At 38.3% G+C, this 15,135-nt stretch overlaps 1 protein-coding gene across 6 annotated transcripts in view; it reads right to left on the minus strand.

Moving 5' to 3' along the window:
- Positions 1 to 15,135, minus strand: part of LOC131031592 (6-phosphofructo-2-kinase/fructose-2,6-bisphosphatase) — a 281,317-nt gene that overhangs the window by 170,889 nt on the left and 95,293 nt on the right. For 4 of the 6 annotated variants that reach the window (XM_057962756.2, XM_057962742.2, XM_057962748.2 and 1 more), the window contains exons 8-10: positions 11,552 to 11,605; positions 11,191 to 11,244; positions 11,029 to 11,106 (exon numbers count right to left, since the gene is read on the minus strand). In XM_057962756.2, the coding sequence (XP_057818739.2) occupies positions 11,029 to 11,106; positions 11,191 to 11,244; positions 11,552 to 11,605 (186 nt within the window). The remainder of the gene's footprint in view (positions 1 to 11,028; positions 11,107 to 11,190; positions 11,245 to 11,551; positions 11,606 to 15,135) is intronic. The other 2 variants (XM_057962761.2, XM_057962764.2) reach the window with 1 other exon arrangement.

The following is a 15,135-nucleotide window of genomic DNA, read 5'->3' on the forward strand; positions in this document are numbered from 1 at the left end:
GTTAAGTCTTAGTTTCGTACTTGGAAGATAGTACCTAGCCATGTTCCTGTAATTCCAGTGTTGTCCGTGAGTGTTCTGCAAATTGCGAGTTTTGTGTGGATTTTGGAGTGTTTCCATGTTGCTGGTCGTGGAGTTGCTGAAACCATATTTTGCTTATACCAATTCACCAAGCGATTGCATTGTTCTGGGTATCGGCTCTTTGGAAGTGTATTGGGAAGACAATCATTCTCCTATCTTGGCGTGGCTTTTGGTGGTAATCACAATTTTTGGTTGCAAATCGATGTTTGCTGCTGTAGCGCCATTTTCAGACTTACCTTGGGATGCATGGAACACATTCAGGGCTTCCAAGTTGCGAGTTTGAGGTATTGGATCGGTTGCCTATGTTATATTAGTCATTTGCATTTAATTTGGTGTGATTCTGGTTAGTCTTGAGAAAGTTATGAGTGTTTTGGTGTTTCCGGTAGTGGCTGGATAGTGTGTTTTCTAGCTTGCAGAATTAGAACAGCAGTAGTGTTCAAGTGTGGTGTGATTTTGATAGTGGATTGTTTGAGATCAGCATTAAGCTTCTTATCTTATCTCATATCTCTTTATTGTAAGATTGTTTCAGTAGTATTGATCAATCATTCTTGCTTTTCTTATTTGTAATTCCCACTGCATAAGTGGAAGAGGCTAGCTTAGCCGCCTTCTTGCTTTGTAATTCAATTTATGTACTCAGTCCTCCCACTGAATAAGTGGTCGAGTGATAAGTTTTATGCAATTGTCCACCCACTGAAATATGCGGTAGAGTGATAGCTTAATGTAATGTCCTCCCGCTAAAATACGTGGTAGAGTGATTGAGTTTCGGTTTCTTGTTATTTTCCCTTGGCTGGTTTACCGCCAAGAGTTCAGTTTCTATCCTTCTGGATAAGCAAAAGGGGCTGGCTTGCCGCTCGTGCATTGTAATTTCAGTTTGATTTATGGTGCTAACGATCCCCGAAACACCGTATGCTCTCACCCTCCCAGATTGGGCTCTCGGTGAACAAAAGGTGGAAGGGTTCCGTTTCAATAGTTTGGATTATTTCTCTAACCTTAGCAGGTTATGGTGTTTGCTTGTAACTCTTATTGCTAAAAACAAAAAAAAATTAAGCGGCATATTACACAGCATTATCACATCAACCATTTAGCTTATCCATAAGTCAAGACCTAACATTTCGGAACCTTGGAGTTGTCTCATTTGATTGCGAAGCATAGCATTTGAGAAACTTTGTTCAAGAGAGGATAAGATAACTTGGTGTTTTATTCTGTGTTCGTAAGTGCATAAAAAACATATCAACACCTCCAACACATTTACATCACTATGACATGTACTAGTCCCCAAATCAGTCTTAGCTATTTGAATGTTTGTTGGCTCAGTATTCTACATTGTTTTCTCCTCAAGAAGAATAGCAATCTCCATAACCAAATGACTATCTATAGTGCTCTTCACATTAGACTGCATCTTGGGCTTTTGGACTCTAATTCTGAAATGATCCATGAACGTGTAGCAAAGATAATTTGATAGGGTGGATATCCCTCTTTTAGTTTACCGCTTATTTCACCCATTCTAGTTATTCTTTTCCTTTATCCTACTTCTTAGGTAATTTCCAATGGTAGAAGGTATTTCAATGATAGGGAGTAGTATAGGAGATGGAATGGAACAAATAGGAAATACTGGCATTTCAGAATGTGATGGAGATTGAACAGGAGGAGGAATAAGAGATTCTTGTTGTATGGATGTTAAGGCAATAGCAAAGGTATGTAAGTTACACATGGCCTAATCAATGATGAGAAAGGGGATCTGAAAGGACGAGAATCGAGAGGAGAAGTAGGAGAAGGAAACATAGGAATAGAGGATAGAATCCCTGGTTTGTCACTATGCTGACTAAGAGAAAAAATCCTAACACTCTTCTTGGCAATTAACTTCAATTTTCCAATCCTCCAAGCTTCATCTACATCATCTAACCCGTTTTCTTTACCCATTTCTTTTCTATCTTCTTTGTTACCTTTGCATTATGTAATCATCATATTTGTTATTGTTCTCAAAGAAGATGGAGGAAGCACATTTACTTAAGGAAGTTCTGAAATCTTATTCTTATCCTTTGCTGCCCTTGAAGCTTTTTTGGCCATTTTTGTTTGAGAGAAAATTTTTGCCTTGAGATCACCTTGGCCCTTTCGTGATTCAATGTACTTTCCTTGTTAGCCCAATTCACTAATGGTAGGGTCTGTTGGTTTATGTTGACTGCCACAAACTGTGATATAGTTTTGCATTCAAAATCCAAAATGTCATCAAGCACATCCTCTATATTTAAATTATCAAACTAGCTAATAGTCATCCAGCTATACTCTTTTCTTCTGACCTTCAATTTATCTACACAGTCAACCTGATACTCTTCTACTTTGTGAATATCTTTGTATATACCTCCAAATCCGTCAACCATGAAACCCTTCAAATCATATGTGCATTATTCATAGAAAAGTTTAAATTGAATCTAACCATCTCAGCACTGATGTATTTGGAGTAAATGGGAATATGACACTCGTATATGACAAGTTGGATTGCAAAACAAACTCCTAATATTTATCGTCCTCTAACAAGAAATGAACATCTGAAATTTGCCTCAAGTACTCCATGATGATAACCTCATCACCAAAAAGTTGAATACAAAAATGAAAGTCAAAAAGTGGACATACCAATTGACCCGATCCAAAATCATTGCCCTTGCATGCTCTAAAAAGCATGCATGAATCTGTTCCTTAAAATATTAGACACTATAGGTGGCAGATTTCTTCTTTAGAGAGGTGTTCAAACTTCATGGATTGCCTAGAAACATAGTTAGTGATTGGGACAATAGATTTCTCGATGTGTTTTTGGCAAGAGCTCTTCGGATTAGTAGTGTTGACTCTAAGCACCAGTTATCACCCCAAAATGGATGGGCAGACAGAAATAGTAAATAAGTGGGTGGAAGGGTACTTAACAAATTATGTGAAGGGTACAAAATGGATGGGCAGACAGAAATAGTTGCATCTAGGTGAGCATTTCTATGACACCATTTATCATATGATTATAGGCATGACACTTTTTAGGGCTTTGTACAAATATGATGCCACCTCTTTTGTAGACTTGGTGATTGCAGATAGCAAAGCACCTAAAGCCAAAGATTGGGTACAAGGAAATCAAAATATTATGAAGGCTTTAAAACAAAATATCCTACAAGCTAAGAACCAACAAAAGGTGTATGCACTTAAGAGGAGTGAACCGAAAAAATTGAAACCCAAATTTTATGGCCCCTACAAGATTACATGGAGGATTGGAGAAGTTGCTTATGAGCTAGAGTTGTCAAAGCACAATAAGATTCATAGTGTATTCCATGTTTCTTGCCTTAAAAAGGCACTGGGGAAGCACATTGCATCTCTTGAGCTACCACCATTAGACGAGGAGAGAAAATTGGTCTTGATTCCATAAGCCATTATTTATGTCATGGAGAAAAAGATCGAAAAATAAGAGTATTAAGAGAGTATTTGGTTAGATGGAAGCATTTTCCTGAAAAAGATGCAACATGGGAAGGAAATCAAATTCTTCAACACCCAAATCTGCAATTGCTTGAGGACAAACGATTTTGGGGATGGAGGACTGTAATTTCCCCTTCTTCGACTTAGGTGTTCGAGAGCATTTCATCGGCTCATTTTATTCCCGTAGGCTAATTTGGAGAATCAAAAAGTAAATATCTTAATTAATTAAGTTAAGTTGATTTAAGCTTAGGTTGCGAGTGACTTTATTATTAATTTTTATAAAGTGACTTATGTCAAAAGGAAAAACAAAATAGTCACTTTATGTGAACCAAATCGGTTATTATTTAAATAAAACAAAATTTAAAATTATAACTTCTCAAAAGTTCCCTTGGAAATTTTAAAAGAGTAATGAAGCAGCTCATTTTCACATGTTGGACATTTTATTTCTCTCATTTCAAGGTTTGGACAGCAAGTTCAACTTCAAACTCTATAGGTATTTGGCTTCAGAGATGAAACATTTTTTTGTAGTCAAATCTATGGTGGATTCACATAGGATTCACAACTCTACTTAAACGAAAGAACGAGGAATTTGTTTGCAATTGTTGGATTCATTTTTTCATATACAAATTTATTGAGATTTGTAGGCAAATAATAGATTTGTTGTTGTGGTGTGTACCAAGTTGAAAGACCAAAAACACAAGTGCAATGCGTGCAGAGATTGAATAAAAAAAAATGAATTATATTTATATCATCTGGAAAACAACAAGTCGTACCATTTCCTTAGCTTCAAGGAGGCTATCAAAATGTGGAGGGGTTGATAGAAGACATTGAAAGGCTTAAAGCCTTTATTTACTCCTGGTGCAGCCTTGTTAGGAACTACCAAACCTCCCACAACTACCTATTGAGGAATCACAGCACATTTTGGAGGTTGTTGTACCATTACATGTGTTGTACTTTCCCATGCAAGGTTGTACATCCATAAAGTGATGCAGATTATTTTCCTAAGGTTTTTGACAATATCAACACTCCTATTGAATCTAATAATTTGGCCCTCCCTCCTTCAAATACATTGCTCAATAAGGATGAGAACACGATGGTCTCCTTATATGACCCCTTTTTCAAAGATGAGCTGGAAGTGGTGAGAGCTTCAAATAAGCCTATTCGGGAGTTGGTTATTCCCCTTGGTGTTGATAATAAGAGGCTTATTCATAATGATGCCTCTAGGATCAAGTCTTACCCTATGAATGCCCAACAGCTTGCATTGGATACCATTAAGTCCCATGCTAAGGATGCCAGAACAAAGATAGGACTCTCCTAATGAGAGATTGCTATTAATCACTAACCGTCCAAAGGCTTTATCAAATATCTCAAACAATGTTATTGAAACCCCCATACTCAATTGTTTCACTCCATTGTACTCTGCCTTTGAGTGAGAACTTGACATGATTACTTAGGGTAAGAACAAAGATGTTGATAAGAAGAAGAAAAGTAAACAAGTACAGAGGTCTACGAGCACAAAAACTCATAAGTGGTGGGGGCCTAATAAAAGAAAGGAAGATATGAACTCTAGTGAGGATAAAGCCACTAAGGTGAACAAAGTCCCTCAATGTTTTGAAAGATTATATAAGAATCTGAAAGCTCTCTGCTCATCCTTATCTTACATGAGACTAAACATTTGTAGTTGGAATGTTTGGGACTTGGAATCTCCTGACAGAAAATATGTTCTTAGATTATTTTGCAAAGATAGACTGAGTTTGGATGTGTTATGTATTCAAAAAGTCAAACTTGTTGGCTTTCAAAAGGACTGTCTTTCATTTTGTGTAAGTTAACTAAGGCCTCCCATACTTTGCATGAGAAAGGAAAAGGAGGAGCAGCCATCCTTATTGAGGACAGTGTTGACGGGAATAATCATTATGTTATGTTGTTATATTATGTTTATGTTGTCGTCGGTAATAATGAGTTACGGCGGTCAGTTAGTTAGCCGACGGGTAGGTAGTTGGAGTCGCGACGGTTGTGTCGCGCCCCTTCGGGTATTATATATTGTGTACCTTTTCTTCGAAGGAGGATCATGTTAGTCGTGTCAGATGTAATGTTATAAGCACTTATTGTACATGGACTGTGGAATTAATATAGAGGCTGGTTATTTAATATATTTCCATTATGTTCTGTGCATTTACGTTCTGCATTTAACCGTTTACCCGAGAGGGCAAACATTTGGCGCCGTTGCCTAGACGAACTCGGGAAGGGAAGACACGGATGGCACACAGACACAATGGGCCTACCCGTTGGTGAAGTAAACCTGGAGGCCGACGACGCACGGACAGAACTTTATATAGGAGAAGACACGACAACGCGAGAATTTTCAATTTTGCTCCAGGTAGCCATTCAGACATACGTTCGACGAGAAGCGGCGGAGGTAGAAATCCCACCAAGTGCCATGTGGACAGTGCTGGAGGTTAGCCCGGCAGTAAACCGGTTGATGAACCACCTCCCCCGGTTGCTTGCAGAGGCATCGCTGGCACCCATGATCAAACTTCTGAAGACTAAGGCAACCTCACGTCCAGCCGAGACATACTCCGAGTTCCTCAAGGTGAGGTTGCCTTGATGGATGCAATGATGGCACCCATGATCAAGGCAACCTCACGTCCTGTACTGCGACGGGGAGCGCACCTGGGGCGCTGCCCCAGGACCTCGCGGGGGCGCTGCCCCTCAACCCCGCTGGGGGCGTTGCCCCCAGACCCCCAGTTTATTTTGAGCTACAGAAGACCACGGGAAGTGTTGTGCCCGCAGCTAAGCATTGGCAGGGAAGCCATAAGTCGTAGAGGGAGACGGATTTGAAGGTTGGGAACAAACAGAGTTTGACGGAAGGCATTGCAAGTCCGTGCAGTTGTATGACACCAGGGAGTTATTCAGTTCAGTTTTTAGCCTTTGGGGAGTGTGATGGAGGATTTCAGGTGTCTCCTAGCATTTGTGCCAACAAGTTGTGGCCACCTCCAGGCATGACTGGTGCGCTTTGAGGAACTCGGAGTATGTCTCGGCTGGACGTGAGGTTGCCTTGGTGGATGCAATGATGGAACAATGATGGCACCCATGATCAAGGTGAGGTTGCCTTGCTGGATGCAATGATGGCAATGTGGACAGCGCTGGTGATTAGTCAAGTTCAAGCATTTAAGATGGCACCCATGATCAAACTTCTGAAGACATTCTACATAACATCCTAAAACCCTTCTGTGAGGATTCAAGCAAGCTTCATCAAGGTATACACTTCAATTACAAGCATTCAATTTCAGATCTAGCCTTTCCCTCAAAAGGAAAGCATCTTGCTGGAGATTCAATTCTATTTCCATTACAATTATCATTTTCATTTCAAGGTTAACTCCTAAACCGAGGTTTGACCCAAGGCAAACCCCCATCCACAACCCGTTTTACTCTCTTGCTATGTGCAGGAAATTGATTCAAGTGTTGCAATTGAAGATTCCGACAAAAATGAAGACGACGAATAGGTTCAAATTTCGAAGGAGCAAAAAGCGGAGGATCAGGGCGACCTACCACCACTATCCCGAGAATTTTGCCCGAGCTTCTAACAATGGATTTAGTGTGTCTCCCTAATCTGGAAAAGATCCCACTTGCCTGTCAAAGAGTTACAGCACCAGGGCGACCTACCACCACAATCCCGGCAATTCAGCTCGAATTTCCAGCAACAAATTCTAATCCTCTTCTTTTGCTCAGATCCCTGTCTATGGCTCTATCTGATTTATGTAGCACTCTGTTAGTTCTGATTCACTTCAATTATTCATCGCTTTACCCTAAAATTCACAATTTACATCCAATTTCAACTAAAAGGGGGTGGCAAACAAACAAGTAAATCTAATCAATATTTCAGCCCTTTTCCTAATTTTTGGCCAATCTTTCCCATGATCCAACTCTCCTTCAGAAGGAAGCTTTGTGTTATCTTCTTTAGGAGGGTTTGCATACTCTTCCTCTACAATTGCTTTTGAAATTTCAGCTTGATCATTACTCTTCTTTAGTTCTAACATCTCCTTTTCAGACTTTTCTTTTGTGCTAGTTTCTTTATTTACTGCAATTTTAGGAACCACTTGAGTTCCTTGATGTGGAGTCATTTGCTCATCTTCTTTCGTACTTGGTCCCATATGTTTGGGTGTTGCAACAATCTTTACAAATGCCCTTTTACTGTCCAGATCCTTCATCAGATTAAGTAATTCTTGCATCATCTCACACACAGACTTGTCCACTATGAACATCTTTTCAACACTGTTCTAGCAACAATCAAAAAATGTCCTCAAAGAAAGCCATTGAAACTAAAAAACAATCACTAAAACTCTAACGTGCAATTGAAGACCACAAGAAGCAACCACAACCCAACAGGCTGACAGGAAAAAACAAGCTCTATAGCACAGTAATATACAACCCTGAATTTTTTTGAGCATGATTTGCCAATCAACTTGATAACTATCAACATGGAATATGATAGGCCTTGCTGTAGCAACTGTTATGTCATTTAACCATGCAAATGAAAGTTCCCCACTGATATAAAATTTCTGATTTGAAAAACCCCAATGTTCTTTCAAGTGTTTGCAATGTTCATGTGGAAATTTGACTTTCAAATAAGCATATCAATAGCAATAAATGCATGGAAAACATCTGCTATCATAAAGGTCTGAAAACTACACTTTTTGCTCATTACAACCACTGCTCATGATTTTGGGAGATAATATTAAGTTTGAGAAATCATTACATGAAGAAGATGTGCATAAAATTTATAACATGAGTACCTTGTAAAATTATAACCTTCGAATAGCAAATAGGCTTGTTTGATCAATGAGAGCTCAACCGCAGATAACTGCAACTACTACAGAAGCAACAGTCCCAAACTTTATGAAATGACACCATTAAATTCCAGAACTACCTCCTGCCTTCAAGAATACTCACTCAGCTTGCTCCAACTATTCAAATAAATCTCACATAGACATCAATCACTGCTCATTAAGGTCTGAACCATAGAGCAGGAAAGAAAAGATCTGAAAATTGCATTAACACCTTCAGCTGCTTCATAAAGACTCCAGCTCTAACCTCCCAAACACTCCAAGGCAATGTTCAACTAATCACCAACAGAGAAACTAAACCTCCAACTATTTTGTCACATCCATAAAGGTCTGAAATGAATTTGTGCAGGTCTGAATACAACAGCAGCAGTCGCTAATTCTGTTAAAGGGTTCCAAATAGGGACGGCTAGGCATGACTCCACACAACACAGTCCAAACTGTTCACCAAGACCTCAAGCTGATCTGCAGCAATTCATGGCCTCATACTGTCCACAACAAATTGCAAAAACTTCACCCAAAACTCAAAGGAACACCAGGAATGTCACACGTGGGAATCCCAAACAATGGCAGACTGCAAGGATGGGCGATTTGCTCCATAAAAACAAATCCAACTGAAAACCCTTTGAAAGTACATGGAAAGGGGGTGCCTAGGGTTGAAGACCACTCAGCAACAATAGCCACAAGATGTTCATCAAACACTGGTCTTCAATGTGCATTTTGAGGGTTTTGACCAGCATTATGAAGGGTATAGCCAGGTCTGGAATAAACTCTGCAATCAACTCTAAAAAATACCAAAAACTCCCAAAAACCAAAGCCAAAATTAACAAAAAAAACTTCACAATCAGCTCACCTAAAAAATCTTATGAGTGCAAACTTTGTATGAAGCAATGGGAGCCCAAACACTCCAATCCAATTTATAGAGTTTGGAGGGAATTAGGGCACTTCTAAAAATTCAAATATTTAATTTCCCTCAAAAAAGATCTCAATAATCTTTTAAAAACAATTTAAGTTTTATTTCCCCCACAACCTACACGTCCAACTTTGGGGTTAACACTTGCACTTTATTATTTAACACTAAAACAAATAATTTAAAGTCACTTTATAACTTCAGTGTAAATAATGAAATAATACCCATCACCTTACCAAACTTGCCAAGGCATCTGAAATAGAGATCCAATCATGTTGGAACATAACTAAAGCTAAAAGATGAAAACTGATGTCAACATGAGCACATACTATAAATAACAGTGTTCTCAGAGAACCAAAGAGAACAAACCCATCAGAAACTGAGAAAGATCAATGCCACGCAAGCACTTACTATAAATAGTGGTGCTCTCTAAGGACCAAAGAGGACAAACTCAAAAGAACCCAGAAAGATTGGTGCCATGCAAGCACTTACTATAAATAGCAGTGCTCTTTGAGGACCAAAGAAAACAAACCCAAAAAAACCCAAAAAGATCCTGGCCATGCAAAGAACTTACTATAAATAGCAGTGTTCTCCAAGGACCAAAGAGAACAAAGCCAAAAAAAACCTAGAAAGATCGATGCCATGCAAGCACTTTACTATAAAGAGCAATTGTTGTTGAAACCCACTGAGACTAAGAACTAAGCTCACTAAGAACACTGGAACTTTCCCAGCATATCTAGAAAAATATAGAAAATCCTGGAAACTGATCAACACTTGCAGAACAAGATGGCGTAAAAATGGGGACATTACATATATGATATTATGATTTATTGTTTATCTTAGAAATAATGTTGTAAATATTGGCATCAAATGCCCAAATTTCCACAAACTCGAGTGTCTCTTATCCAAATCTTAATGGAAAAAGAAATTTTATAAATTTTAACAAGGCATTCAAAAAGATTCATCACATTTGACGACCACTTAGAAAGAAGAACAAAGACCTAAAACTAAGGGTTAGAAATACTTAGCAAACGCAAACCACAAAAAGTCAATTTGGATATGCCTTGTAGAGAAACAAACAAAATAATGACAAGATAAGTAGTTTGCATCAAGTTCAGATACTAACTTGTTCAGTCTGGTAGGAGCAACAAAGCTGATCCAAAATATGGACCATTTTACAAGTCTCTAGTAAACCTCGTTTATTCACTCAATTACAAAAGGGCAAGCATCAGAAAACAGACCACATCATTTGGAAGATGAGAAAACGTACAATTCATTTGCAAACATGAGACACCGCACAACACAATTTGAAATACACAGACACATATCCAACAATACCATGCCCCTTGCATAGAGTGTACTAAAATATTGCTAAAGTGGACTATGATTGAAAACCATAACATTATAATACATTACCAAAGGGAAGATCCAGTTGTGTTTTATTTTCCAACCTACACAAATTTCTTTCTCACAAGGATTAATGTACATAATTAACACTCTACCATGTAGATCAGATGCTACCAAAGAATAACCAAGTCTTCAGTTAAACTACAGAATTTGAAACAATTTATTGGATCTTCAGTGGGATCAGGACTCTCATGGTCATCAATGGCAGCATGTTCAGAAAACACACAACATATTTGAAACACTCATTTTCTGTCTACCTCTAAATATTGACCTTATATTTCGTGCATAAGAATATTCACCACCAACACACTTCTAGAAAAGTAAATTGCAGGCAAAAATTACCTTGCATTTTCCTTCAGCCATTTGCATTAGCATATTCCGCCGCTTTCTTGTGCTATTTGTTGCATCAAAAATGCCTACCTACAAATGTAAATCAGAAAGTGAGAAAACAGCAGGTTAAGAATTCAGATGAACCCTTAAAATCCTCAAACATCAATTATTTACCTGCCCTCCTTCCAGCATCCATGACAGCATATCTTCCATTGCCAGGGCTGCCACCTGAGCATATATCAGAGATCAAGTGGTAGCTTCAACAGAAATAGATTCACAGCTATTGCTCAAATTTCATTGTCATTCCAAAATAGATAGCACTTTTAGCAACAGTTTGAAACACAGTCTAAATTCAGAAATTAATTGTATCACAAATAAGGGTATCTACTATCTAGTTCATTTTGCAAAGGAATATAAGTGAGATTAGCATGTATTTGTCTTCAAGTTCTTCATCCATAAATGGCTTCTGCAGTTTGGCTGCATCCACTAACAGTAAAGAAAATGAAAAGAAACAGATATATAAAATGCAATCTACCTCATTCCGTGCATCGACGCCATCTTGATTATCAGCTCGAAAGAAATCTGCAGTCTAGAATTAATATAAAGCAATAGGTCAAAGAATGCAAATGAAGCAAAAAATATTGTAAATGCAACAAGAAATGATAGAAGCAATAATCAAGCCACATGAAAATTGATAGCAGTATGGACAAAAGGGCTCCTTTTATCTAACAATTAAAGCGAATTTTCAACAATATTAAGACACCCAGAAAATGATCCATGAAAATGGTTCAAATATGGCTCTATGTACAAGATATAAATTACAGACTCTTTGCCTCTTATTGACCACCAAATAATGAAGTGTCTATCAATCTTTATGATTGTTATATAGAAATCAAAGCAAAACTCAATGCATTAATTACAAAGGGGTGACACGGATTTTTTTTTTTTTTGATAAAACTTAAAAGAGACGTCCTACTCAAAAAGATTGTATTAAAAAACCAGAATAAATGGAATTAAACCAATGCCTCTGCTCAGAGCACAAGAGGTCCACTAGGGAGCAATTACAAGCTAAGAAGCACAGAGGACACTTAAGAGAAGAAAATTAACGCTACAAAGACTTAGAGCATAGATTTAACATATATAGCTTTTACAAGCATAGAGCAGAATATCTTTGGATTGACAGGTTAGCCTATTATCAAGGTCACGTAGGTTGACACAGTGGATAGGGAGCCTAGTTAGGGGTCTTGTGACCCTTTAAGAAGCTTTGGGAGGCATTTTGAGAGTTCAGAGTCAGTCTCCTATTTTTTAGGAGGAGACTATCAGTTGACCAGTTGACCACCCAAAGGCCTGTGGAGCATAGTGTTGTCCTCATTTTTGTAATTCAAAAATGAGGCAACCCCTATGAATTTTTCCTTAAGAATTCATGTTATTATTTCTCTAAGACACGTCTTTCATGGCCAAAGTATGCCTTAATTAGTGTTTGATCATTTGTGCGAGTTTTGGCCATTTTTGTTCAACTTTTGGTTGTTTTAGTTTTGTTTTTTTGCCCTTCTTGGTGCAATTGTGAGTTTCAGAGTTGACACTGCAAGTTAGGGAGCTTTTTCTTGACACTGCAAGTGTTATTTCACTTACTTGTAGTCAGGTCCTTTAGACCCGATTACAAGTAAGAAAAAGCTAAGTGTTTTTAAAAGTTCAAATACTTATAATCATGTTATAAAGACTCGATTACAATTCCGTTGTCTTTAAAGTGTATCACTTGTAGTCAGGTATTTTTGACCTGATTATAAGTGAGTTTTTTTTTTCTTTTTAAAGCTAAAGAAGTTAAGTTTTGTCCTTGTATCGGGTGTCTTGAAACCCAATTTCTCTTCTTGCATCTTAATCCGTGCAAATAGGGAGGAAGGTTGTTTGTCTTTGTTTTTGGAAAGGACTCTCCTCCCTTTCTCTATATGAATCTTGGAGAGGATTTGTTCCTATTTTCATTTTTGTTGTGTGGAAGATTGCTTTGAGCCTCCACGTTTTTTTCTACATCTTCGTGGTTTTTTTGCCTAAGGTAAGTTTCAGTTTTTAACATCGTGATTGCATTTCATTTGGAGTTCTCATTATGCGTTTTAGTGTTGTGTGAGTTCAAAGTCTTGGTAACTGCAAGTGTCTTCCTTTTACAGTTTTGAAGATGCTCATGCCCACAGCATTGTTGCATCTCTTCATAGCGTTTGAGGCTTGTAGTCGGGGGTTTTGAACCTGACAGCAAGTATTTCATTTATTTGTTTTTTATTATTTCCCGCTGCTGAACCTATTTTCGAATGCAAGCTTATATTGCATAAAGTATATCACTTGCAATCGGGTCTCTAGGATCTGATTGCAAGCTTGTATTACTTGTAACGCTTCTTGACTTGCAATCGGGTCCTAGAAACCTGATTTCAAGTAAAGAATGCTTTGTTGTTTCCCAACGTATCCTATCTATATGAACTTGTAATTGGGTCTTCTTGATCCGATTACAAAGTGTAAGAATGAAGTCCTTTCATTTAGCGTGCGCTTTTCCAGTCCGCCTCTCATGACTTATATTATACCATTCATATGCAATTGGGTCCCTAGGACCCGATTGCAAGTTTACTACCCTCTAAATGCAAGCTCATGCTTTTGTGCCACTTGATCACTTGCAATCGGGTCTTAGAGACCCAATTACAAGTAAATTTGTGTCTCTTGTTATGCATTAAAGGATTCATTTCGGGTCTCCATAGCATGGTTGCAAGTTTATAATCTTCCCCTTTTCAAGTGATATCAAAGTTTATCATTGCTCTCCTCCACAAAATTCCCATGTTCTAATTTTAAAGACAAATTATGAACGCTTTCCCACTCATTTGCAAGCTATTACACACTTGCAATCAGGTTCTAGAGACCTGACTGCAAATAGAAGTTAAACATTGCCCCAAGTCATGCATTCCAATCTTGCTTTTGTTCACTTGCAATTGACCCTCCAAGATCCGAATTACACCCTTGTCGCTGTCCAAAACTTATCCATAAAGCATCTTTTTGTTGACCCGTTCCTTTTTTATGCTAAATACCCAAGCAAGTTTAGGTGTGAGTATTGATTTTCCAAGTTTTGGCATCATGGAATCCCCAGTAACTGCTGAAGATGTTCTCACTCTTTTGGGTTTTCATCACAGTCAGGCAGATTCCTATTCAATGACAAAAGAACCGGCATCTCCTTCCAACAAGAAGATGAAATAAAAATATGATAAATATCAGAATGAAATCGCTCCTACTCAAGTGGTTTCTCTCATTGATGAGATCAGAAATACAAAGATCAGAGATACGAAGATCAGACATGTTGACATGTCTGAGTTTCTAGAGAGGGCAAAGGGATCACTGACTCATGGCATGCAGTTGCTCCTGAATAGTCACATCCACTTGGTTTCCACTTTTCCCATGGCTGCTTTAGAGCTTGAGTTTGTGCTTCCATGTGCTTCTCATTTTGACAATGAATCTAGAACTATCAAAGATGATGATGGCAATATCATTATCAGGTTAGATTCAAAGACCATTGACAAGATCTTCAAAGTTCCCATTGCCCCTATGTATGCAAACATCTCTATGAAGAGTGCTCTAGATTATTACAACCACAGAAGGTCGGACTGCATTAGACACATCAACTCTAAATGCCTCAAGTCTCCAAGGACCTGTTTCTCAAGATGGCCCAAGTTGTATCGCTCTGACTTCATTGAAGAAGTTAGTGATATGATCACACTGCTCTGCAGGATAATGGGTTTAAGACACTCCAATGTGTTTGAAATCTGGATGTACAAGTACATCGTAGTCATGAGGAAAGGGCAATCTCATATTTTCTAGGCTGAAATAATCAGTGACAACCTGTACAAGCAACTGTCACAAGTCCCAACCACTCTCACCTTCTACATGAATTTGTACTTGATGTACATAGCCATGTCACTTAGACAGTTTCCTGGTCTTTCTACCAAAGGTGACAAATCGTTGGTACTAGTACGGAGGTATTATGAGCAACTCACTCTGATGCCCAGTAGAATTCATTACAAAAGAGTGGAGGATGCCTTCTTTCGTCATTTCGTGTGCTTATTGGACAAAACACTGAAGAACAGGAGAGTG

This window comes from Cryptomeria japonica, chromosome 6 (assembly GCF_030272615.1).
Source record: "Cryptomeria japonica chromosome 6, Sugi_1.0, whole genome shotgun sequence".
Lineage (NCBI taxonomy): Eukaryota > Viridiplantae > Streptophyta > Pinopsida > Cupressales > Cupressaceae > Cryptomeria > Cryptomeria japonica.